General features: G+C 40.0%; 1 protein-coding gene and 1 long non-coding RNA gene across 3 annotated transcripts in view; one reads left to right on the top strand and one right to left on the bottom strand.

Annotated features, from left to right (window-relative positions):
• The window catches only part of LOC121899281, an 8,219-nt gene extending 4,517 nt beyond the window's left edge, over positions 1-3,702 (top strand). The window contains exon 2 of the long non-coding RNA XR_006096670.1: positions 53-3,702. This is a non-coding gene — a long non-coding RNA (uncharacterized LOC121899281). The remainder of the gene's footprint in view (positions 1-52) is intronic.
• Positions 3,703-4,471: 769 nt separating this feature from the next.
• bcas3 (BCAS3 microtubule associated cell migration factor) overlaps positions 4,472-27,501 on the bottom strand; it is a 361,503-nt gene continuing 338,473 nt past the window's right edge. For both annotated transcript variants that reach the window (XM_042413571.1, XM_042413576.1), the window contains one exon: positions 4,472-6,182. In XM_042413571.1, coding sequence (XP_042269505.1) covers positions 6,034-6,182 — 149 coding nt within the window. In that variant the 3' untranslated portion in view covers positions 4,472-6,033. The remainder of the gene's footprint in view (positions 6,183-27,501) is intronic.

The raw sequence follows: 27,501 nt of genomic DNA, 5'->3' as shown, positions 1-27,501 counted from the left end.
ATGTTCGTTACATTTTTCTAACCAGCAAAATCATCTTTTGTGTTTTCTGCAGATGTGTTGACAGCGTGGAGAAATTGAATTAGCAGCTGCAGCGCCGGGAACATTGAATCACATTAGGAGCGCAGCAGAGGAGCAGAGGCTACCTGCAGGCCTCCTCTGCTCTCATGCACATGACGACACCAAACCCAACACAGCAGAAGTCTACTATATAAAGCCAGACATAATCATATGCACAAAATATTCATAACTTCCCATCAAGACGATGAAAAAAGTCTTAGTTTCGATTTCATTAAATAGTCTAAATCGTCGTATTTATTTGTTATTTTGATGCTTGTAAAAACTTCACTAAAATCAATATAATAATTGTCATTTAAAATATTCAGACTTGAAATTATTTAAAGTATGATGCAAATGATCAGTTTCAACAAGTGGTAGTTATGTCGCGTTTAAAGATGACTGACATCGAGATGATTTTTTTTTTAAAGTTTTAATTGTTTGCAGCTTCAAAAAATCATTAAAACAAAATGACGTCATGTAATGTCGCACTTGGTCTGTAAATGATTTGAATATAGAGTCGACTGGAGTCCGACTTCATCTAAAGACAATAACCTTAAAACAGTCAACCGTCATATTTATCAGATTATGTTGCAAACTCTATGAATTAATGCAGGCTAATTAAAACGAACGTCAGCCTTAAAATAAACGGAGTTGTATCCTCATTTCCTCTTCTGTACAGATCAGTATTTTATGAACTGCATTGTAAAACCACATAAACCCAAAACAACTCAGACAAAAGCTGACACTAGTAAGTGTTTCTTGACGGATAAATATGGCGCACGAAATAGAAGCTGATCCAGAAAAATCCTGCTCATGTTCCTGATTCACATCTAATCTCCATCCAACCTGACAGCAGCACACTGAGCTCAGAACGGTGAGCACATCTCCAGCTTTGTCCCGGACACATGTTGCACTGCGCAGGTTTGCAGACACCTTATGGCGGGCTTTAGTCGTGATAAAGCTGTCGTTGCTGTGCCAGTCGCTCCGAGAGGAGCTGCAAGGGCCCTGGAGGGGCCTGTAGGGGCCTATAAAGGGTCGAGTGTAAAGGAAAATGTGCAACAGTTAAATTTTAGCATCATTTCTTCTGGCAGAAATGATCCTGATTCTTGAATAAATCTAAGAAATAAACAGAAAATCAGCTTTTAGATGGATGGGCAATTCAACAATAATTCAAAAGTCTTCTTTTACAGATACAGTTTGATCTACCTGTAGTGTAACAGTCATTTTTCACAGCAGACATTTTGACTGTGTTACTAATAACAGTAACAATAGCTCTGTTCTATTCAAGTGTCCCAGTAAGCCGTCACAGTGTAACAACATGCACAACACCAGGACCCTGAAACTGAGGCAGCTAAATGGAATTCAGCTCTCATTCATTTTATTCTTTACACCTGTACAATCAACTCATTATTGAAACAGAAGAATAGTCCCTACAACACAGCATGTTGAATTAGTGATGGATTATCATTATTCATGTTGTTCTATCAGAAACATTTAATAATATTTAATTGTATCATATGGAACCTGGTGAGTACTTTCTTCTCACTTCTCAGAATATCACCTTATTTTCCATGAAGACATTTTAATATTAAATATTGAAATCTTTCCAGAGACTGAATCCGATCAAATGGTGATGTATTTGAGGTCCAGGCCATGAAAACCTCCTGCTTCCACAAAGAAGTGACTTTTATGACTCTCTGTGAAGACAGAGCGATGGAGGAACATGCAGGCACTGTCCAAGGTAAGAGTCACTCTCAGAGTTACTCAGAGTGACTGGTTTACACTGGAATATAAAGTGATGAGTCCGTTCTGATCATTGGCTCTTTCCCACGTTAACACTTCAGCTGCTTGTCTCTCATGTTCTTTCTTTTGTGATTTTCACAACCAAAATGACTGATTTTGGACTGATCGTTTCCAGTAATACAAAGAATTTAAATTATATATTTTTTTCACCTATTTACAAAAATTAGGAAACAATATACAAAAAACAAATGCTAATCTCCATAGAGATTAACAAAAAAGCAAAAATTTTTAACATCAACTCATCAACTTTCAGAATCAAACAGATTTTTTCTTGTGACAAATCTCCTTTAAAACTGTTTTCTTATTGTGAATGAGTGTAAATACACGGAAATCTACATTTGTTAGTAATTATAATTACATGTCAGTGAACACAACTGATTTTCCTTTTCAACTTAACTTTCCATATTGTGCAGTCTAACATTACATATGCACCAAAATGCCAAGTTATATGATAAAACTGCAATTTGTTTGTTCACTCTAACAAAAAAGGTTTGATATTTAGAATTTAAATTCCACAATTTCCTAAAAATAAAAAAGGTTCGTAGCCTGATCTATATGGTAAATTATTCTAGAATTGTACATGTCAGTAGTAATAAAGAATGATGAGGTGAGATATGAAAATTATAGCATTGTTTTGAACTTCTTCTCCAGTCTCAACAGCAGGGGAGCATGGTTTATCATGACATAGCAGCAATTTGCTGAAAAAACCATATGCTAGAAATCTCCAAAGTGATGTCACCTGCTTATTTGCATTTGGATGTACTTACCTCAGTGCTCCTGGTCATGTTGTGAATGGGTGCACAACACACAGTTTGGATAAGAAAAGCAAGCAGCACAATTATACGCATCAACATCAACAGTGTTGTTAGTGTAACAAACGAGCATATAGTATTCCCTCAGGTCCAACAGCATGATGAGATCTTTCTGCTTGTTGCTTTTTAGAGATGAAGTCAGCAGGAGGTCTGAAAATCTGGTAAAGTCACTAAATTGGAAATAATGGAGGAAAGAAAAGCTCAAAATAATTACAAAACAACCTAGTCGCACTAGCTATGTTGAGTGAATGATGGCTCACTTTTTTCACCGTGCAGCCCTCATGAACCACAGTGTTTTCAATGAATGGACCAGTCTTCTTACTTTACCCTTCAGGCTGCTGACCTGCTGTCACCCAACATACTGTTAACATGGGGCCAATGATCATTAAGCTGCTAGCATCACAGTGTATGGATAAGTCCAACCTTTTTAATCATTTCTGCTTGCTAACCAAGCTAATGCTAATATTTTATCACACTTCACCAATTTGACTCAAATTCAAGTGCATCAGTTTGTCCTGAGATGATTATGAAGTGCTGTGTTTGCCGTCATGTTCATGTGATGTCTCTTAAACTGCCTCTCTTGCTTCAATCTACTTGGACTCAACATCCAGTGACATCCACTGCACTTTTACAAGCAGGAGAATAGACATAAAAACTTCTGTTTTAAAATTTGCTGCATTTACATTGAAGGCAGCTGAAGCTCTCATCCAGAGAGAGTTGAATGGATAAGCAGGGATTTACGGTTTGTTTCGGTTATTGTAACAGGACACATGACTTTCTGAGTTCACTGTGTTACTGCTAGAACACACTGCGGCTCAGTTGTTCAGTATTTTAGAATTTATTCCCAAAATGAACAGTGTCCTGATTAAACATGCAAATTCATTTTAAACTGATGTGATGTGTGTCAGATTGAAGGTTTTGAGTGTGTGTATCCTCATTAGATACAAACCATATTGTTAATTAGCACAGATATTAAACACTGTAAAAAGTTTGTAAAAACATGTTGGAAAAAAAATAAAAAGGTTTTAAATGAAAACTGTAGTTTTCCTTTTGTGCTTGTTGCATAATGCTGAACTCTGCTCTGCATGAAGTGGCAGCGACACATCCTGCCAGCTGGAGCTTATTTCGACTTTATTCATAAGGGAGTTTTGCGTATAAGCCTAAATAAACACATTTTGTAATGGTTCAGTTTTTTATGTATTCATTCTGTCCTCTGACTCATACTGTGACAGATTTTTTCATATTAATTTTATGTATAATTGAGAATATGGGTATACTGTTTTTAGTTTAAAAAGCATGTTTTAGATATTGATGTTGTAGTAAGTTATATATTCAATTATTCTGCAAATTTCTTTCTGGCCATCTCTCTTAAGTTTGTATAAATTCCATGGTAGCTGGGCAAAGACTCTTTTTTAATTTTATGACTAGTAGCTTATGAACACATCAATCAGCTGAAATAAAGCATAGAAGGAATAATCCACCACTAATCTAATTTAAATGAGTATAAATGGTTTCAGTTCAACATTTTACTTCCTTTTTAAAAAAAATCTTTGTATGAGACTTTTAGGATTTGAAGTTTTGTTCTGATTAGCAAAGAAACAAACATGCCCTCTCCTTCCTCCACTCTGTCAGAACAAAGAGCCAGAGTCGCCCATAAAAAGTCCCTTTAACAACACTTTACTGCCTGTTAAAAAATATGGTACTAATTACCAGTGGTACTATTTGCTGATGGTCACCGCCGTGGTTGAAATCTGAACGGCACAATTAGGAGCAATCAGAGTTAGAAAAAAGACAAACAGTTCCATTTCCTCGAGTTTTATTATGTTTCTCTTGCATGAATGCTGGGAAAAGAAGTCAGTATTTTACAAATAAAATCCTACTGTCAACAACAAGCATTTGCTCTGAATTAAGACGAGTGGATTCATGCCCTCATTCAGTGACCGAGCAGCATCAGGCCTTCATGACAAGCAGCCAGTCCAACAAACACTCAGACATGTGGGATTGTACACTACTTTTATCTATTTTATATCTTCTCTAAGGTGACTCTTTGTAAATAGTGCATATTATTTTTCACCAGCTCAAACATTCTGCGTAGCATAAAGTAACAGGCAAATTGTGTTTATTAGAGGAATTTCTGATTATCAAAGTCAGTCTTCTTCACGCTGGGAAAAGCTAGTACAGTTAAGGAAAATACATTTTTCAGTTTAGAGATCTTAACTAGACACAGGAAAAAGATTTTGGTCAAAAGTTGCTAATGTACAAAATACAGCATGACGGCTACATAAGCCTCTATTACTCCGCTCAATTAAAATTTACTATCTGGAAAGGCCGAGTGGGGAATATATCTAAATGATTTCAGAAACATATCTCAATTACACTGTAAACATCTAAATTACTTCAGCAACGTAGTAATAGTGTCATCTCATTACTGCATCTTTTGTCAAATGTAATTATGTGAAAATCAAAGGCATGAAAGGACCAAATTAAATCAAAAACATTTAGAGAGAGGCCATGAGAGCAGCAACACACACACACACACACACACACACACACGGAGGGAAAAGGAGCTGCTACACGTCACTGACTGGAATAAACATTTTTCCTCTTGTCGGCGCTCCCTTTCTTATGGCTCATTCAGACAATAGGCACACTGTAAAACTTCAAACGCACACGCGAAGACTGCAGACAGGAGAGGATGGCTGGTTTCCAACAACGTTTGTGTCAACTGGCATCTGAGAGGTGATTTAACACAACCTAACAAAGCAGGGTTAGACTGAAGTCTGGGACTGATACTGGTCTCTTACGAAATATCATTTTTTGAAAATAAAGGAAATTCTCTCCGATCACAGCCATGTCAAAACAGTGAAACTGCAGTTTATCTGCACTTTTTAGATTTGGTTAATTGCTGTTAACTGTAAACAACGTTAGTTTGGTTTACAGTGAATTTGTCCAGGTGTTTTCAACCTGACATGAAGGCAATTTCAGGGTAAACGCTAAATAATTCTCTTTTTTTGGAATGATTTGGACATTAAAATGGTCAAATTTAAAATTATTGGCAATCTGCACAAACTTTAGCCATAAAAATATCAGCCTTCAAATCCAACTCAAGACATAAAATACTAATACTGTATGTATCTGGGATCACACTGATTTGTGACTAGATGTATGAGAACAAATAACACACACTGTACACAGAAACACAAATCCTAGACACGATTTGGTTTCAGTTCAACACATCAGTGTGTCACAGTGTGATGCTGTGTGTGGACAGATGAGGGGGGTGGGGGGGGTGGGGGGGCAGGCGGGCAGGCGTGCGGGTGGGCTGGACGGCGGTGGTTCTTGCTGAAGGAGAGGTGGGACTCTAGGGGAAGTTGGTGGGGAAGAGGCTGAGTGGCTGGCTCTCGTTGGTGGGCAGAGGGGAGCGGTAGCCCTCGAAGTTGCGCGGGATGCTGCCGCTGGTGGAACCCGAGCTGTTACTGAGGGTCTCGATGCTGCCCTCCCTCTGCAGCTCTGCAGGGTGAGAGACACACACACAGACAGACGGAGAGAGAGAGAGAGAGAGAGAATGTTGAATTAGATTCATCAGGTGATATCACAGGCCGATATGACAAATGTCAGTGTTTTGTGTGTATACTTGTTCTGACTTATTTCTTTGTACACATTGGAGTTACAGTACTTTACTTTTCCCTCATGATAAAAAGAGAAGAAACCCTCACTGTTGGGTATCAGGTGTATCCAAAACTGTCAAGTACTGACAGCTGTCAGCAAATGCTCTGTCAGGTCTCCTCTACATATTCTTTGATCGTTGATCATTCTTTTCTGCATATTGTTGTATGACTGCTTTCATTAAGACAACAATGTATGTAACTCAGTGTAATGTCAATATTTTAAAAGTTGCTCATTTTATTTTTTTACCTTTACATTCCACTGAGTTTTGAACACTCCTGTGTGTAAAGATATGCTCCAGACATGTAAGACATATAAAAATACTCAGCTTTGAATAATAATTCCCACTAAAAAGTTAATTACCCTAAGAAATTCTTGATCCAGAGTGTCAAAAAGTGCACAGCAGCAGAAAGCAAATAACAAAACGACTGGATTACTAGATGTAGAGGACAGTACAGATGCAGCATCAAACATAACTTCATGAGAGGAATGTTGGAGGTAAATGTGGTGCCAGGAATTTTCCTTCTCTTTTGATCAAGAATTACCAATCAGGTCAATATAGAGCCGACATCTGTCTGTACGTCAAACACAGGATTAACCCACAGCATCAGTGGGCATCACTTATAACCTGACCGCCTCTCCCAGCATGCTCTGGGTGACACACAGTATTTCTCTGACATGTCACGCTGCTCCACATCCCAGCATCCCTCTCTGTGGACTGACCAAGCTGCTCTAGTGAGGATCTCTCCATAAGGAACCTATTACTGTTATTACATGCTGTAAACCATATCCATCGATATGTGGACAGAATGGCGTGCGTGTAAGTGGCAGCACGGTATTAAGACTGTGATGCATGTAGTGTACTCTGACGTCCATCAGGCGTCTAGCTGGATTTAATGTGTTGGTGCTGCCTGGCTGCTCTGATGACAGTGCTCGGCGCCCCGTTAATGTGCAGCAGTGTGCATCCATGACGAAGTGTGACTGTCATCAGGAAATGGAGAGCAGGGTTTGATAATGTATGTACATGAGAACAAATGTGCACATGGAACCTGTGTTCATGTAGGTTTGTAGAACAAAGATTATCAAACGTTTTCATTTGACTGAGCTTTAGCCACACTGGGAGCCACATCCGGGCCACAGGCTGATATCTGGAATGACTAAAGGCTGGAACATGCCTCTTCAGGTAGGGGAGGAGGTCGTTTACGTGTCTCATACTTTAACAGTTGTACATACAACTTCTACAACATTTATATTTTTTTCCTTCTGTGTTTCAAACTCGCCTCCTGACAAGAGTTGGATCCGACCAATCAGATTACAATTCTATCCAAAATCACCAAAGATTTAAATTTTTGGCATTTTTCACATTTTATGTATTCAGTTACCTGTTCAATTGTAGTTTCTGTAAATGTTATCTCCCTACATGAAGGTCTAAATAATGTTTTAAAGCATTCTCCACACAGGACATGTTAGCTATGACCCCTGCTAAGAGTCATACAAGGGACAGGATATATTTTGTGATATTTATTGGTGAACAAATGTGGAATTACCTCCATGTCTCCTGGGAGGACATGTGAGCTAAAATCACAAAATACTATCACAATACTCTGCACTAAAACTGGAAGCCGTCATAAATACAGCACCAAAATAAAATCTGAGATACTGCCTGTAATCTGCTCTGACCTAAAGTTTTCTTCTGGTATCAGTTTAAAACAGTTTCCACTGCTGGAGTTTTTACTGCGCCAGAATATCGAGCAATGAATTCTTTTTGCTGTTAGAGGTGACGTGGAACTGCACACTGCTGTCAGTCAAAAAGTTACTGCACAACACAGCAGTGACCTTGAGATGAACAGGAGGCCTAATTAGCTTAAGAGTCTTTTCAAATTCATGGAGCACTGACATAAAACCACAGCGAGTGTTTAATAGGTCCTGCAGATGTTCAGACGCTAATATGGATACTCTCTTTGTCATGGTGGGTATGCAGGAAGCGGAGCTTCTTACTTTAGCTCAGGAAACCTAATACAAACCACACTGTTATTATCCCGGCTAACACGCAATGTGCCACTCTGCGGTGTTATCCCAGCCCGCCAGCCCCCCTCCCACCCTCTGGTTTAATTCCCCAACACTACACAGGGCAGAAATGCTACAGTAATTCCAGGGCAAGGTGAGGACTGCTGTTTCACACCGCTCTGAGTTCAGATACAGTTATAGGGAGTTATGAGGACAGTACTGCTATTTTATTGGATGAGATTGCTAATAGAATGCTAATAGTTGTTAATAATTATTTTAACCAGCAAATTCCACAATCTGTCAAGAATAAAAACTGTAAAAGAGAATTTAGATTTTGACTCTAGTGCTCTCCACGTATAGGCAACTACATTAGAAACTATAATAGAAATGTGTCACATATACCATATACTGAAATATCAATGAGCAGGATATGCAAACATACCATCAATGTCTGGACTTGGTTGATTAAGTGAAAACTCTCCTTTTTCCTCATTTTTTAATTTACAAGTTTAGGTTTGCTCATTTTTTTGTTAGGTTTACTCATTTTGTTTTTTTTTTTCGGAATACATAATGTATATAACAATGTTTTCTCTGATTATGTATTGTTATTTATACATCTATTTATCATATCATGTGTGTGTTTAAATTCTAGATATTCTTTTTTATGTTATAGATTTGGGTGGTGGTGGGGGAGAACAGTGTGGGACAATACAATACACATGTTGATATATGGCTATGTAGTATTGTCTTGCTGCACCTGCAGAGTGTGCATATTTACAAGAAGTAGTAAAACAAAAACAGCACAGACTGGCCAATATCATTAAATTGAATGTGTAGTCTAGTTAATTTTAGTAGTTAATAGTTAACTTAATAGTTAATTTAATGTCTGTCTCACACATTCATGTATATCAACTATCACAGCACACACACATGCTGAGGTTTATCTGTAAGAATATGGGTCATCTGTAATGATATCATTTTTCCAGTCGCCGTTCCAGGCAAGCAGAGGCAAGTGCTGGAGCCACTGAGACAGAGCCTCACCTCGGCAGTGCTGCATTGCCGCTGCTCGCCAACTCCTCACCTCAGTGCCAGCAACTCCCGATGTGACACCCAGGGGTCTTTCAGGAGGACCCGGGGGATCTCTAGCAAAATGCTGCAATGCTTGTTTCTAGCAATTAATAACTCAGTGATTCCTAAGCTGCTTCTTCTTCTTGTCACTAAAATTCGATACCTCCTTCCCAACTCTTTTTCACTCTTACATAACAGCCGTCTTACTTCCTGCCACACTGCCCATAACTGCCAGCCACTTGCCCCTCCAGCTAGCCTTTTTGCCAACCACTAGCCCAGCTGGATCTGCACTGTTGCTGTGTTATTGTAGGAGCTGTAAGCTGCTGAACACCCCAGTAAAGCCCTAAAGGCCCTTTCTAGTGCTGCCTAATCCACCTCATTGTGTGACGCCTACCAGCTATTCAACAAGTCTTAACCTCTCACGCCCCCGACACAATCCCCCAGCGCTCTAATGTTGGGGATCTTTTCCTCTGGGGCTGATGTCACTAGGTAAAGTAATATGGTTATTTACAAGGTGGTTTTGTCCAACGTGATGTGTAGATAATGCCGTTCTGGAGGGAGGCCAATGAAGAAATGGAAACTACTGTAAAGTTTGACTGATATGGGCTTTTAGAGGACGGCTGATCTGAGCCGGTTGATAAATATTTTGTGCTAATATATAGTGGCTTATCTTTAAAAGTGCCATTTCCAATGCCAAAAATTATATGCATTAGAAATTTAAAAGCTGATAGCAGCATGTTAAATGTGTCTATTTGGATGTAATATGCAGTGTTTTCTCCAGAGCTGTGCTCTTATAACGGGGAAAAAGCCTCTCAAATAGCACTTCGACCATTATCAGACACTAAAATAAAATGTTCTTGACCGAGAAAGCTGTCTCCAGATATCGGCACGTGTATAGCTTAATCTTGGGAGTCATTGTGTTACTGGAGTTGAGTCTGTGCAGCCGCTGGGACTGGAGCTGTGTTCTGGGTCGACACCAGTGGCCAGACTTCAAAAGAAAGTGCAAGTCAACACAAGATACAGAGTCGAAAAAGCTATCAGTAAAACAGCAACGGATGCCACAGCTGGAGATAACAGAGGAGGTTTTTCAGGCCAGAGTTGAAGGGGAAGGGGGTTCTTGGCAGTGTTGAACACGGAGGAAAATTTTACTTTTTGGAGACATGTGATCACACAATCCAACAGAGACGGAGTACACATATAACAACACAGCGGCAAGTTAATACCTCATCAGCCTATCGGATATCCAGAAGGAATAGTCAGAAATGGTCCAGTCTGCACCCTCGGCTGTGAACAGGCTTTAATCCTCTTATACTCTCACACAAACACACGCAGACTCCAGCATACACACTTCTATTTTCATACAAACACACAGGCTAAATCTACTCTCAAATGTATAACAAATACTGTAGATGTAACTTAAAAATTCACAGGCACATCATTTTGTCTTACTCACACCTTTTTCTAAACTTAAAGGGAAATTTACGTTTGTTACAATTTGGGTTTTATTTTTGTAGCTATGACCATCATTTCATCCTGTTGTGATAACACTGTACTCACCGACGCTGATATCTGGCAACATGGCAACATTGGTATAACAAAGTCCGTGAGGGAAAGAAACACAAGCAGTCAGACAATCGGAGAGGTTGCATACAAACAAAGGAGATGGAAGACTAATGGATTTGGTCAGTGGTCCCACAGACCAATCATCAACAAAGAGTGGCGTGCAGTCGGTGCAGCTGCAGACCGCGATGAGTCCAGAGGCACGCACTGACCACAGTTACGTAATTGTGGAAGTTTGCGGGCGTGTGTGTTTGTAAAGCCCAGCATGAGGAGCATGCATTGGGCTTGACTGCTCGTTTCTTGTTCTGTCAAAGTTATTTTTAGCGATGTCAATGCATTACTAGATCTCAGCGATTCAGCTAATGAGGTGTATAAAACCAGAATTCAAAGTTTACTCTAAACCTGAGTCCAAAAAGTTTCAGTTAATTTCTATGGCATGACGTCTGACCGCGTCAGTGGCCACACCTGAACATAGCTGACATAGTTTTCTTATGTCTGTATCACACTATCTCCTGAATCTTTCAATGAAGGCTTTGTGTCTTTGGCGTGTATTGATAGACTTGACACCATGAATCAGACAACTGGACCCTCACTGTTGGACAGTCTATCCTCAAAGACATGCATGGTGTTGCGTTCAGTTGTGAGCATGAAAAGTGACAGAAGTAGTTGTGTGAGAAAGAGAGCTTGAGAACGAAATTTGAACTCAGTCTACTTTCACACCTCTGCATACCTGGCCATCCATCACATCACTGCGTAAAGTAGACATGATTGTTGTTGTTGTCTGTTTTGGGAAGTTTCAAAAATTGTCAGACATAGCTAGCCCAAATCCAACGTCACAGTTAACGTTGGGGCAGGGGGATTCAGACACTGTTTGATGATCCGACGAGCACTTAATTTGAAGCATGCTGAGGTTCTAATCTGAACAAACCTTAGACCTGACCATTGGCCTACCCTGAACCTCATCCAATTAATGGTCAAGACACTATCAAAATAAGTTAACACAGATTATCATTTTACAGTTACCTTAAGAAAACTTTCTTAATTCTAAATCTGAGTCCCAATAAACTTTACCTGATTTTAAATATTAACCCTAACCCCAGGCCAAAACCCTAACCTACAACTTTGCAGAAGTAAGAACTGTCATAACGTTCAACGAATTTGTCTTGTCTTTCTATCTTTATGAGGACATAAGCCCTCACAAATATAGATATACAGTGTAGGAACACCCACACCCACACACACACACACACACACAGAGCTACATATGCAGAGCACTTCCTGTGGGCCCGACTGGCGGTGTGTCGGAGTGTGTCATGTTCGCGTTGTGGTGAGACTAGACTCACTGTGGTGAGGAAAGAGGAAGGAATCAAAGAGAACACAAAGGAGCTCTTAATCAGGGGGTCTGTGCCAACCGGGCCAGGTAGAGTCCCATCCTTCAGTCCATCCTCTCCCTCTGTCCATCTCTGTCCCTCTCTCCTCCTGAGAGGCTGGGATGGGGGCAGTAACCCATGGCGATAGTATACTTATCCCAGCTGATTGTTTTTGTGTTTTAACTTTAATCTCACCGTTGGCCCCAGCTGGCTCTGATTAGTGCTCTCACGTCACATTCCAACCCCCAACGGTCTCTCTCTCACACACACACGCACACTCACACACACATGCACACACGTACGCACGCACACATACACACACACTGCAGCTATCCTTGTTAGAACATTGCATTGACTTCCATTTATTGTGGACAGCCAAACCCAAACCCTAACCCTAACCCGGACCTCAGAAATGACGTTTTTCCTCATTAGGACTGGTCCCGACAAGGTCGCTGTTTATACCGAAAAAGGCCCCAATGAGGTAACAAAAATGTGCACACACCTTTGAACCACATTTGGGTTCCTTCTGGCTGACACTGGCATCTCTAAAATGAACCCACCAACAGCCAGTGTTTGTGTGGATTTAGTCAGTACTATCAAATCAATGGTCAAGTCAGTTTTGACCTTTATAATGAACAAAAGGAAAGTAAAAGTGCATTGAAAAATAAAAATTAAAAAAGCAGACATTTGGTAGAAGCTTTTGTCCAGAGCAACTTTTTCCCAGGCATATATGGAGAGAAAGTTTGGGTTCAGCGTCTTCCTTAAGGACACTTTTTCATCATGAAAAAAAACACTTGGGGTACTACAAGTCTACATTGAAACCCTGGAAGATAGATTTGTACATACTTAGCAGATGACATCCTCTTGTTTTTAGGTGTGCATAACTAGTGCGTTTGCTGTATTGGTGTTTTTTTAACACATTTTTTATTGAAGTGTCTTCTCCTCTATGATTTTCTAGCAGGATACATGGTGATAATGTATCTACCAACTCCACTGGCATTTTTAGGGGTCCGGACCGTCTTATTCAAGATGGTGACAGTGCTTCCTGCCAGTTATGTCCTTACCCGCAGTGATGATGGTTAATTTCTGTGCAGTGACATCTCTACCTGTGAAGATGTTTCAAATGTAAATATTTTCTGGAAATTTTTATCTCCCAACATTATGGTATAAATGCTGTTTCAATACGTTCTCCATACTGCCACATACAGTATGCAATTGTGGTAGAGAATATACTTAATACCTTTACTTCATCTGTATCAAAATTCATCAAAATAAGTCCAACTTTTGGATTTAGATTATTTTAGACAATAAATTAGCCTCAAAACCCAACATTTGTAACATATGTAATCATAGTATGTAGAATGCCAAATAACAAGTGTACTGTAGTTGTTACTTAAGTCTTTCATTTATAGCACTGAAATGTAAAACTAATGTTTTACACATGAAAGCATGTGCATCATCAATATGTGAGCCCTCGCTCAGCACAATCCTTAGAAAGCTGTCCAGTTGGACGACTGAGCTCACATTAGTGGGAAAGCTCATTAACATCTACCGGAGATCATCCTGATGGACTGTGAAAAGCCTGGCTTAACACACCCTCCTGTGTAAAAGACAGCGCACATTAATGCGGCTGGAGACACACACACCACATACATATCAGGATGAGTGACATAGTGGTACAGGGTTCAAATGGAGCCACATGCTGGATGTTGAAATCTCTTCCTTTTTATGCACTTTTATGCAACACTAGGGACTAGTCTGGATCACACTTGATGAATCGCTCATTCTTATCTATCATTCATATTTGCCTGTAAAGTGGGAGTACTGATTAAAGGTATTGGTGTTTAAGCTTGATAACGCTGAAGTCCTGAGTTCTTTGACACCTTATTTCATCTTTCTTTTCTATATCTTTCCCAACTACTCAAAGAGATGCTTTAAGCACCTTTAAAAACACTAACAGTGTCCAGCCCACATACCGGCAAGTCCACTGAGAATGCATGTCGGCCTCATGCTTGAACTCCACGGGGTAAACCACAGCCAGCAGCTATTCCCATGAATCATGATACTCAACAGGTTGCGTGATTAAGGAACAAATGAAAAAGAAAGTAAGTGATTCATGGGGCTAATTCAGGCCCCTGAGCTGGGACTTTCTCTTCGTCTTCTCTGACCGTATATTCTTTGCTACACAAGCTCCATATACACAGCTGACCACAACTTTCCCAGCGGTTGCTCATTAGAGTGTGTTATAAGGGGTGCCAACAACAGGCTGGGACACTCCCGACACTCTATGTGGGCCGCTTTGAATTAGGGCTCAAATGAAAACCTAGTGGTGACCCAGGCTTTGACTGCTACTTACCGAGAGCAGACTGACAGCTGCCTCACCACTGGACACTGTATGGAACTGCTTTTATAGGCCGACTGCTGTTCTCAGACGTGGGCCAAAAGAGAGCAACAACAAAACCAGGCTGGTCTATCAAATGAGTACCATGAACAGCAAATATGGAAAATAATGTTGTATTGAGTATGTTCAGCTGAATTTGCAGATTCAGCAAACACACACAGAACTAACCACAAGTAATTCAACTGCGGCTTTGGGTTTTATTTTTGTATAGGTTGGGTGGCGTCTTTGTTCGTGGTGACAAACACTCATGCAACAAACACACAAGCTTAGATGATCACACTAGTTGAAAACAAACCTCCAAGATAGTCAAATTTATTCTGAAGGGAACCCAAAGACGAATGGTGAAATCTTTGTGTATTACCTACTGCTGGGTGCACTCATGGTTTTTGGGGGATTATAAATTAAGTTTTAAGTTACAAGACATTACAGGTACGCTTTCAATTTTGCCTCCAAATAAAGTGGTAGCGAATCAAATTCAACTGTTGGCTTGTTTTCAGCCTGTCTGATCATCTGACTGCTCATTTTTGTTGCCCCTGTTTGATTTATTTGTAGCATTGTCGCTGCATTAAGAGATCATTGCAATTACTTTGGTGAGTATACTTTAACGTAACTGATAAAACTGATGAGTGGAGCGATGAAAATAAAACTACAAAGTTGTAATAAACTCTCAGTTTTCAGTTTAATATACTGAATAAGTTTTGTTAAGGACTTTCAAAACCTTTCGGTTGATAATTACATGTAGAAAGTGATTTGTAGTTATTTTAAATGCTGCCATGTTATCAATCACATCTTCCTCTTTAAGTTCATGGTTTGTCTGTTTGAATCCTTTAGCCTGAATTCATTTTCAATCACTTTTTTGACCAGACTCTACATAAATATGTAGATACAGTTAATTGGTGGAAGTGACATTATAGGTTTTGGTGAAAGATTCTAGCACACATACATAGACTTGTGTAATGGATGCCTATACATCTGAAGCACAAGGTGCTGGATATACAGTGTATGTACTGTCCATAGAGGTCAGGAGGGCTCACTCGATGGTTTAATGAGTGTGAAAATGATGTGGATCATATGCTATGGCCTCTACAGTCACCAGATCTCAACCCAAATGAATACCTAAGCGATGTGTTAGACAGCATTCACTGCCACCATCATCAAAACAATAGATGAGGCAATATCTTTTGGTAAATCACTCCAGTAGAATTCAACAGAATCTACAAGGAGTGCTGGTGACTCATAGTGAAACTACACTTTACAAAGACACTTGATGTTGTTTTTTTCTTGAATTTCTCACCCATGTGTATCTCGTTTAAGCAGTAGCTGCCTCTGTTACCTTTCCTAGGGCAGGGCGAGGTTTGGGGAAATTCTACATACTCTTTTATACAAATGTCAAAAAGTGTTTGGGGCTCACGTAAGCATCTTAAAAAGACAGTGCACCAACAGTAAGCACATTCAAATCTTTCTACTTGCATAAGCACTTCACAAGCAAACAACTGTCTATGGTGGATAACAGATCCCGGCTTTTGAAATATTCTAACCTGAACACACAAACACATGCACATGCTCACATACAGGTCTGATGTCCTTTGACAGGCATGTTGGGAGACCCCTGTCAATGGTTTTGGACAGGAGGGCTAGTCTCAGCTGAAAGAGGTTGCTGGTGTTGGTATCCACTGAGGAAACTGATGGACAGCACAGCGCCAGGAGGCTGTCGCTCATCATCACATCACAGATCTGACCAGCCCCACAACTATGCCAAGGTAAGGCCAGATAACGCTGCTGCTGAACACTGTTGTGTGTGTGTGTGTGTGTGTGTGTGTGTGTGTGTGTGTGTGTGATGTGGTCTAGGGTAAGGAATAGGTTCACATTTTCTCAAGTCTATTTGAATACAATACTCACATGCCCATATGTACATTTAGAAATACATTTGGTCGCTTTAATTGTTCCATACTGGCTCTGATTACAATTTCAATGGAAGAGAGGGCTGGAGCCTCATCTCAGCTTTAGCCAAACTATTGCATAAAGTACTCTTAATTCATGTAAGATTCCAAATTTGTACATTTTTACATCAGAAAATCACCAAATACAAAGTATTCAGCATATACCCCAAAAGTGCTTTTTAGTTTTGGTAGAGTAAACCTGCTAGAAATGACATTGGAAGGTTAAATGGCCAATGAAACCTAAAGTTTACTACTAATATCAACTACTTCTAAAATATATTCATCCAGTTTTGTTGGAATATCATCAAATGTTACAACCAGTTCAAGCCAAGGACGAGCATGTGACACATTTGAAGTGTCATTAAAAAGACACATTCTTTTCAAACAAAATAACTATGCCTATTGTTTTCTGTGTAAGACCACATACCGGCAGTATCGATGTGTTCATCAAGGGTTGACACTTCTCAAGATGGGGCACTGACCTATTTCCCAGCATCAATATGCAATAAATCTCTCCTTCTTCCCTGCATTGGCACATCCCGGCTACTGCACCTCGACTAGTTCTTCTGTCTGTGTGTGTTCAAGTCCCCAAATGCATTCATTCTGCAAAACTATATACTGATGGCAGCAACTGTTTCTCAGCATCAGTTGCATCAGAGTTAGATGAAACACACACATTTACTCACAAACACACACACACACGTCTCTGTGATGCTTTTCTCAGAACAAGTGTGAAACAAGAACAGCAGCAAATGAAAGCAAACTCATGTTGGACTACAGAACTAGTAAGAAGAAGGACAAGGCTCCATTAAGCACAACACCAATGTAGTATGGGTACTAGTGTACAGGTTAACCCTGAGAGACACACAAACACATACTGTACACGTACACACACACACACACACACACACACACACACACACACACACACACACACACACACACACACACACACACACACACACACACACACACACACAGTCAACGAAGGAGTCAGCAAAGGGTCAAAAGGGGAAAAGTGCAGTTGTTCTCTATAAAGGAGCTGTCTTTTGAAAGGCTGCTTGTGGACAAGAAGCTGGATACAAAGAGGAGCCTCCATTACATATGGATTGCCTTTATATACAGTAGAAAAGCTGTTTTTCAAGGGGCCAAATCTATCATTCTTGGGTTTGAATAAACAGCAAGTTCGTTGTTGGGTAGAAAAAGGTCAGCTTTTAACCTGGGGTTTGACCTTTAAGAAGCATGATTTCCTTTATCTGCTTTCATGTGAAGCACTTGCTCTTTCTTTGAACAGGTTAGATGCGGGTCAAGAGAGCAGAGGATAGAAGGTTTACACTGGGAAACAGCAAGCCAATGATGCAGTGGCATACGCAGGGTATGACATAAACACCCACCAATTTGCCAAATGTGAGTAAAAATTATTTAATATGGGTACTGCCATCAAGTTATCAGACAACTAGGTGCATGCTGATCGTTTTTAAAGGTGCAATTACAATGTTCCCCCCAGAACCCCCTGAAAAACTCAAATATTAAAGTTATTACAGAGATTTCTCAAGTTTGACTGCGGAAGCTACACAATGGACAGAAATATACTGTCTATACTTTTTAAACACCTGTACCATTCACAGCGGCACGTGACGAACCAACCAACCATTATATAAAGGAATCATATCTGCAGTTACTGACTCTGTACAACAAGAGTTTTTTTTCCAATTTAAGTAAAAAAAGCAAAAATAAAAACACATTTAGGTTGTGTTTCATTTTCCTTAAGTCATTAATAAGATTGTATTCAGTTACATTTTTACACTATAATAATCATAAATAAAATGTACTGATACCAGCGCAGTTTGTAGTTTATGGATAATAGTGAAATTACATTGACATATTTTTTTTATTTCTACCTATTTCTACCTACCTAACTATGTTGAAACTGTTGCACTGACAAATATTTTGGTTTACTTTCTGAAAAACATTTGGTTTATAGAAAGTCAGAGTGGATGGTTCCTTTAAATCTTGTCCCTTTATCTGCTGATCCATAATGTTTATTTCAAGCTCTAGGCACACATATACAAGAAATACACAAGAGTTTCATGATGCACTACTTTTCAAAGGAGAAATAAAAGTACACAGACTGCACTTATATAGCACTTTTCTACCTCAACAGTCAAAGCGATTACTTCTCTACAGCAGATATACACGAGCAGATAAATAATAACTCCAGTCTTGAAATGTCAGTACATGGATACTGTATTTTCAAAAGCTCCTCCAGGATTTTAAACTGTATTCATAATTTAATGACAAAATGAAGAGAATAAGTTTAAATTGCAGGCTGTAATCCACTTCATCAAACCATCCAAAGGCTTTTCTGGGTCAAAAACTGTTCTTCTAACCTCTTAACAGGAAAACAGAACATACACAAACCAATCAAGGCTTGAAATAGCAATCGATGTAGAAGGAAGCTCTTGCTATCTTGTGTGATCTTCCTCTCAAATTACTGTCAGTCTGCACCAGAAGATTATTGTGCTCATCATTAGGATCATTTTGGCTCATTTCCTAATTACAGAATTAGACATCCTTGTATTGCTTTTGTTTGCATTTGAGTGACTTGGAGTGGAAAAGAGATAACATTATCTCTATAGCATCAACATGAAGCAGATGCTTTTCATACATCAGCTCTGATTGTTTTAATGTGGCATAATCATGGCTGAGCTTTCATGTTGTACATGTGGCCGCACAGATCCTCAATGTACAGCAAGCCTTGTTATCATATCAGTCTGCATGAGTACAAACACAAAGTACATGATATCACCACTTCATTCTCTGTCGTCAGGTTACATCTTACTGGAGTTTGATTGATATACTTTGTTTGACCGTGTTAGCCTTTCACTTAAAATCAATGCTGCTCACCTTCCTCTCATGGAGGAGAGGATATGATCGTATTTAACTGCCTCACCCTGCCTTCACACTGGGAAAGCAAAGTTAGTTTCAATTCTAAAAGCTGTTGTGAATTTTCTAACATTATAGAGATGTTAATGCACTTCAAAGAACTGAATCATGCTAGGTATCCAATCATTACAATTACTACCACCTTAAAGTTACAGTGAAACTCAAGTTAGAATGTCTTTAGCTTCTTTACTGTGACATATTCCACAGTGAGATGAAATATGTGGACAGTGTACAATTACAAGAGGGATTTAAACTGAATCCTTCAGATTTGATTGGACTGCTAAAAGACAGTGAATACAGCGTGATACAGAGCTGTAGGGGACTGCTGGCTTCCATGCACACCTCCCTCACGTGTTGTTAGATCAGGAGGAGGATGAGGGTGAAATAAGTAAATTAGACCTCAGCCACATTCTTGAAAATTAAAATAAAAGTTTTTGCCCACTGATGCCCAACACACACTTCCCCCTTTCATACATCTCTGCTACTGTAGCTACTACGACCCACAAAGCAGTCGAGTGTGGATTAATATGATGGGTGCAGTTAGCTCATCACCCAAATCACATTTGATTGGATACATTTTTGTTCACCAACCTATGAAAACTTTTACACAAAGATGTTATTGATCTAAAAATACTCAAAAATTATTTTTAAAAAAAACACATTTTTGATAACTAAACAATTACACAGGGACACAGGATTAGAACTGGAAAAATGTGTTTTATATTTCACTGTGTGTTTATGTTCCTTGGGAAACTGCTACTTCCTGCTTTTCTGCCAGCCTTCTTAAGTCCAACAGCCTTCTCTCTGTGTACATATGTATCATATCATCCGTCTCCTTTATAGGTCAACTGTTCTTTCACTGATGCTAAGCTGTTCATTGTTTCACTTAAATCTCACTACTTTTGTAACAGTGATCATGGATCATATCAGTGTTCTGCATCATCTATCCTGGTCATGAGTACATATGTTTGAAAAGTAAACTGCAGGCTGCTTTGTCATACAGTAGCTTGTAAAATAAATGTTGCCCAGCAGCTGACACTCAAATTTCAGATGTTGGAGCTGCACACATAAACAGCCACACCAGCACAGACCACTCTTAGAAAGTAAAACGTTGGAAGTTCAAAGAGTTAAAAGCAAAAGAAGATTTTTTTTCATTTCAGAACTTGTCCACTGACCCATCTCCTTCCATCTTCTCCTCTAACTTCCTCTCTAACTAATTTCTTAAAGTAAGGCCTGATATATACTGTATACATATATACATACACACACTCACATATGTCCATGGTTAGACAGTCTGTTGACAGGAAGTTCCAATGTTGTGGAAGGCTGGCCTGGCTCAGCTCAGCTGCCTCTCCATTATGTATCCTATCACTTATTCATGCCACCATATTTTATTGATACACATACACATCCGCGTACAGGGTCATGTTAGGAGAGATTGTGTGTGTGTAATATATGTGTATACATGAGAGGTGTGAGCAGAATGTGTGTATACAAGTGTGTTGAGTTTATGCACTCCCAAAAACACACTATCTGTGTGAATTCAAACACTTTGCTTACACTGTATGTGTTGCACATGTAATATCTAATAAAATCATATATGTTAAGATGATACAGGTGCTGGATTATGTTGTGATTGTAAAACTGATTAATAGAACCACTTTGCAAAAATCTCCAAAAAATGTTGCTTTTGAGAATGTGCTGTCAGTCTGTTTTCACACCAGGGAGGAGGCTGACATCACTTCAGTTATTCATGGATGTGTTTTCCTGTAGCAAAATGCTAAACATTTAATGACATAATGAAAACTGAAAGTAGGCTTTGGAAATAAACATTCCTATTTGCTCAAGGGATACAAATTTTGGCACAACAGCACTGGTTGTCTCTGGGATGTTTTAACCTGACCTGAACCATATGCAACATTGGGAGTGAGCAACACAAGTACAGTATGTAAAAATCTTCACATGTGCAGTTGGCTCACTGGCAGTTGTCATAGTACTCAAGTACATGAACAGATGACAAAAGTCATTCAGACACCTTCATGCACTCTTGCAGCTGTGGAAAGTATAATTTGCTTGATCTCATCTTCTTTGCATTGTGTACTCAGATATCAGGACCAAGTTCCTCATGTGAGTGTGTGGATGCTGAGCCTGTGCACTGTGTGGTGCTTTAATGTCTGTGAATTCACAAAAGTTGATTTAAATAATGTTTTCATGTCCTTTTAAGCAAAATGCTTTTAGGGTTTTAATGTATTTTGCCACCATGTACTCAAACACAGGTCCCTTCACTAGTGGCATTGTTGACATATTACACAACATGTTACTGTATGTTCTGGTGTTTTAGTAGCTTGACTGCAATAATAATAAATTGATGTTTTGTAGCAGTTTTAGTTTAGCTTACATTGAGAAATCCTACAGAGTTCAGTATGCTTGAAATGAAAGTGGGCATATGAAACTTCATTTGACTACATCTAAAAGCAGAAGTCGATACCTGTTCTGACTAGCCACACTCAAAGGGGAAACTTTTTGGGGAATTTAGGGGAAATAAGATGAAGGACTAAATCACATTTAGTCATCTCTTTTTGCAATCAAAAATAATGGCAATGTATTTTTTTAATATATTGTTAATATTTTTCTATAATTAAAAGGAAGAAAAAAGGTCTTTGGTGAAATCTCAGCTCAAACTGTAACAGCCAGTTGCTGTCATAGTTTGAGTGACAGCAGCTGGCAGACTGTCAGAGTGCTGGTGTTACGCTGTGCGGATTGAGAGACAAAGTAAACAAACTCACGCTGTAGCTACAAGTCATGGCCAGACAGTGTGTTGCTAGCAGTGGTATTGAAGAATAAGAACCACACCAGCATCTAACTGGACTGAAATGACAGTTACAAACTGTTTAATGTGCTGTAGCTGGGCAGCTAATTAGCTATCTAGCCTGCTAACTGATGTTAGCGCTTTTCCTGTTTTCCTGTTAGTATTCAGTGTACAATGTACAATGATAAAAATGTGCGTTTTTGTAACATCACACCGGATTGTGCGATCTCCAAAGTGTCTAGAGTGTTTGGAGAAAATGGCCTGAATGCAGTTTGAGTGACAGGTCACAGATCATGGTGAGCAGAGCGGTCTGAAAGAACCCAGAGTTCAGGAGTCAGCCGAGCGACAGAAGCAACAGCAACAACAAGTGTTTTGCTGCGTGCTGCCGTTAACGCCGCCGGTGGTGAAACAGATTGGGTGAAGTGAAATCGCCCTCCGCCACGAGTCCATTTCTGATGCTCTGCACAAAGTGTGTCTCCAGACCCAAAACAGACACGAGAGAAGGGGCTTTAAAAAGCGCTTCCCACCACTCTCACCATCTCTCTCTTTCTCTTTCTCGCCCTAATTCTCTCTCTCACTCTGCTCTTGCTCGCCCTCCTTTTCTGTGAGCCCTTACAGCCCCACATGTGTGTGTGTGTGTGTGTGTGTGTGTGTGTGAATGTGTGTCTCCCTTGAGCGAGCTGTTAAGTGCAGTCTCCAAAAAACTCCACAAAAGCCCATTTGCAGTCAGCTAGAGCACCACACACAACATACACACAAGTGCAGAGTGACACTAACACGCAAAGACACATATACACACAATTACATTCTGCACCCAGAACACACACACACACACACAGACCCTCACACATGTAGACACACTCTCTGTACACTCACACACACTTTTCACACTTCCCTCTGGGCAAACGAGGCAGAGTGGCAGAAGCGAGGCTGGGATAAATGATACAATGATATCCAGGCCTGACTTGTCAGTGGAGTTGAGAGAGAGGATGAGGAGGAGGAGGAGGATGAAGAGGAGGAGGAGGGGCGAGTGGTGGCAGCTCTGAATACAGGAATTATTCTTCATCGTCTCACACTGTCGCCGCACATTACGCTCAAACTCTCGCCTGGCAACGTAGAGAGAGAGAGAGAGAAAGAGAGAGAGAGAGAGAGGTTTGGAGGAGAGGTGGGGGGAGCGCTGAAGGGCAGATATAATGACCACACTCTGCTTTCACACTCGCCGTCTCTTCTCTCAGCACCATACTCTCCGGCCTCAGCCAGCCCTCGCATTCCCTTTTCTGTTCTTTCACTCGGTCCCTGACGTCTTTTTTCCCCCTCTCTTCCTCCCTGCGTTTGTTCTTTCTGTCTGTCACGGCAGCGTTGAGTAGCTTTCAGGGAGAGAGTGCACTCATTTGCTCCCTCTCTCGCTTTCTCCTCTCTCTTTGGTTAAAGCGAGGGGACAACATGGCCCTCTGGGCATGTCACAAAATGATTAACTAATAGTTTTGAGTTAGTCAAGTATCCAAATGGTGTGTGCACGTGTGTGTCTGTGTGGTCCATTGCGTGAGTACTTCAGTCTGTACATTAGGCCGGCTATTGAGATCATAGTCACAATTATGCTTTGTACAGTATACATACAGCTGTACACATATGGAAGCTGCAAGAAAGCCGGTAGCTAAAGACGGGCCATATTTACGTCAATTGAAATGTTAGACAGTGAAAGACTTCAATGGATGGTTGGACGGTTTATTATTTATCTAGCCTGCGTTCAGGACAGAATGAAAGGCCTGGGAGTTCATGACAAATCAGACTGGCATGTTGAAAACCTAAACTATTACATTCAGTTTGCTTGAGGGAACCAAAAGCAGACACATTTGGCTCTCCGATGTCTTTTCCTTGTCTTCCACTGGCTGGTATGTCTCATTGATGTCCTGTGAATTCATGTCTACCAGTCGCTGTTACAACCACAGAAGGTCAGTAACCTTTTGATGGAGCTGCGGCCCAGTTCATATAAACCTTGTGTAAGTGTGTGTGTGTGTGTAGGAGAGGCACAATTCACATTTGTTATACAACTAAACTGGACCGACTCACATGTACGTGAATAAACTTGAATAAATGAGTGAAGAAACATATCAAATGCTGATGCTTCCATACAGGATACAAGGGCTGATTGAACGCTTTGATGAATATGAAATGATGTGTATCAGTTGTTATGGCCCTTACAGTCACCAGATCTCACTCCAACTGAACACCTCTGGGAGATTTTGGAGTGATTTGTTAGACAGTGCTCTCCTCCACACATCATCAAAACACCAAATGAGGGAATATCTTTTGAATAACACTGGTGGCCCCTCCATAGAGTTATGAAGCTATTCTGAAGTTCTATTGCTTGTTTTTGAGCAATAACTTATGCTTTTTTAATCAAGATAAGGTAGAGACAGTTAATTGAATGTATTGGCAAACTGTTCACTACTTAACACATCTGGAAAGCATTCACTGTCAACACATTTATTTTGATTTCCTTCTATATCCCCTCATGGCAACTAGAACCTCCTCCTCCTCCTCATCCTCTCTCTCAACTCCACTGACAAGTCAGGCCTGGATAGCGTTGTATCATTTATCCCAACCTCGCTTCTGCCACTCTGCCTCGTTTGCCCAGAGGGAAGTGTGAAAAGTGTGTGTGTGTGTTCTGGGTGCAGAATGTGATTAACATTTATATTGTTCTGTTTGGCAAATGAAGACACTTGACACTTATGGTTGGGAAAAGATGATGGTGTTGCTTAAAGTGTGTGTCCATTGTGTAGAATTTAGTGGCATCTAGTGGAACGGACTTGGCAGAAATGAAATACAATATTCATAAGTGTGTTTTAATTGGTGTATAATCACCTGAAAATAAGGATTGTTATGTTTTTGTTACCTTAGAATGAGCCCTTTATATCTACATAGGGAGCAGGTCCTTTTCATGGAGACTGCCATGTTGCACCGCCATGTTTCTACAGTAGCCCAGAGCAGACAAACCAAACACTTGCTCTACAGAGGGTCTTCTGTGTTTTTCACTAGTTTTGTGGCGACCGTAGCTTCTCCTACATGCTTAGAAAGGGGGGAGGCTGAGGAGAGGGCTACTCAGTTGGTTTCAATCTGCAACCTCACTGCTAGATGCCACTAAATTCTACACACTGGAACTTAGAATACACGGCATGTTGACTTTTTCAATATCTAACTGAACCGCCACCTTTCCTATACCCTTAATTAAATGTTTTAGTAGCCTAAACCTGAACACACATGGGCTGTAGGACACAAACTCTAGTCTCCTGGGTTTGCCCGCTATACTTTGGCATTTGTAATATACAGTGTTGGGAAGGTTACTTTTGAAATGTAATAAGTTACAGATTACTAGTTACCCTTTTAAAAATGTAATAAGTAATGTAACTGTTTTAATTACTTCATCAAAGTAATGCAACTTTACACGTTTGATTACTTTTTGATTACTTTTCTAACAAATGTTTTAAATTGGGCAATAAAGTTGAAAAGTTCTAAAAATATTAATTTAAACCAGGCAGTGTAAACCTCACTGTTAATCTTATGTCCAGCACTGAAAAGTGTTCTTGTCTGATGACGTGGCCACCCGCTTTGACGTGGGTCAGCTGGTTGCAGGCATACCATTCATTCCTATGAAAGTTGCTCAGTGGTGCATAAAGCCAAAAATGCCACTGTAAAGGAATTACACGGATACTGCTCACACTTCCTGATCATTGGGCCCATAGAGCTTGCACGCCAAAGACTGTGCCGGCTGAGCTGGCTAACTTGTGGTTTAGCCCTCCGCTATCTTGAATGGGGATAAAATAATTCAATCGTGCGGCTCTTCTAGACTTTCAAAATGTTATTGGGCTGAATAGATTGAATTCTGATAGTCATTTCGTGACACTGAAAAAAATGTATCCACCATTTTACAGCCACTCCTTTTCCCATGATTGTGTGTGGGAAAAATGCTTTTTGGGCACAAGGTGGACCCAGATGTTGTTATTCCATGGTTTGGCCACTATCTCAAATTGGCTTCAAAGCCCAGCGCACTTGCTGGGGGCTTGGTAAGCCTAGCAAGCACCTTGATGGTGTTGCGCTCAAATTTGTTCTAACAGCTTTGCTGACCCACATTGTCCAGAAATATGCCAAAAGAAGGCATTCCTGCACAAGAGAAAAGGTGCAAAGCAACAGAATGAATGTTATATTCTACATATAAGTTTTTTTTTCTAAAAAGAATATATTTGAATGCAACCCCTTTTTAATCACCAACATTTTGATTAGTAACTGTAATTTAATTAAATATTTTTCCCAGTAACTGTAATGGATTACAATTTCATTTATTTTGTTATATAATTATGTAATGCCGTTATATTTAACTAGTTACTCCCCAACACTGGTAACGTAATGGAAACTACAAGACGTGTATTTTCCTGAGGCAGACAGAAACTCATCCTAAATTAGCCAAGGTTTTAAAGAGTTACCAGTAAATATTATTCCAGTTTATACCAGTGAACTTACTCAGCCAACTTCTTCAAAAGGCTTCTAGACACTTCCCAAACAACACAAATGCATGCTTACTTATGAGTCTTAGAGAGGCTTATCAGCCCAAGTAAACAACAGATGAGAGAGGGTAATAGTGAGAGTAACACTAGGTCCTGACATACAGCACTGTAACCAACCAAACGGAGGAACAGCATGTAAAAGTAAACAGCAGCCTGCTCTTTGAGTGAAGTGAATGCAGTGAGACTTGTTGCTCTGGTCATACTGTTTTCATTTCAGCTGCAGTCACTTCCAGACTGCGACTGGTGGTGGAAAACTGGACTGGTTTGGTCAGTGGTTAGAAGAATATGCATGTATACCTACACCACCGAAAGGGTTATGGTATACATTTAACAAGACTTGGTACAGTTGTCAATAATTAAAGCTGATTGAGCAAGGATTACAAAAACATTTACTTGCTAATGAGCCTTAATCACAAAGTGGTGCTATAAAATATGAAGGCATGCCTCTGTAAAAGACCTTGTAGATTTAGTGTTGTGACTGGAGAATCCTCTCTGCCAAC

The sequence above is a fragment of the Thunnus maccoyii genome, chromosome 6, assembly GCF_910596095.1.
Source record: "Thunnus maccoyii chromosome 6, fThuMac1.1, whole genome shotgun sequence".
NCBI lineage: Eukaryota > Metazoa > Chordata > Actinopteri > Scombriformes > Scombridae > Thunnus > Thunnus maccoyii.
Note: the sequence above shows the minus strand (reverse complement) of the source record. Positions and strands in the feature narration are given on the sequence as shown.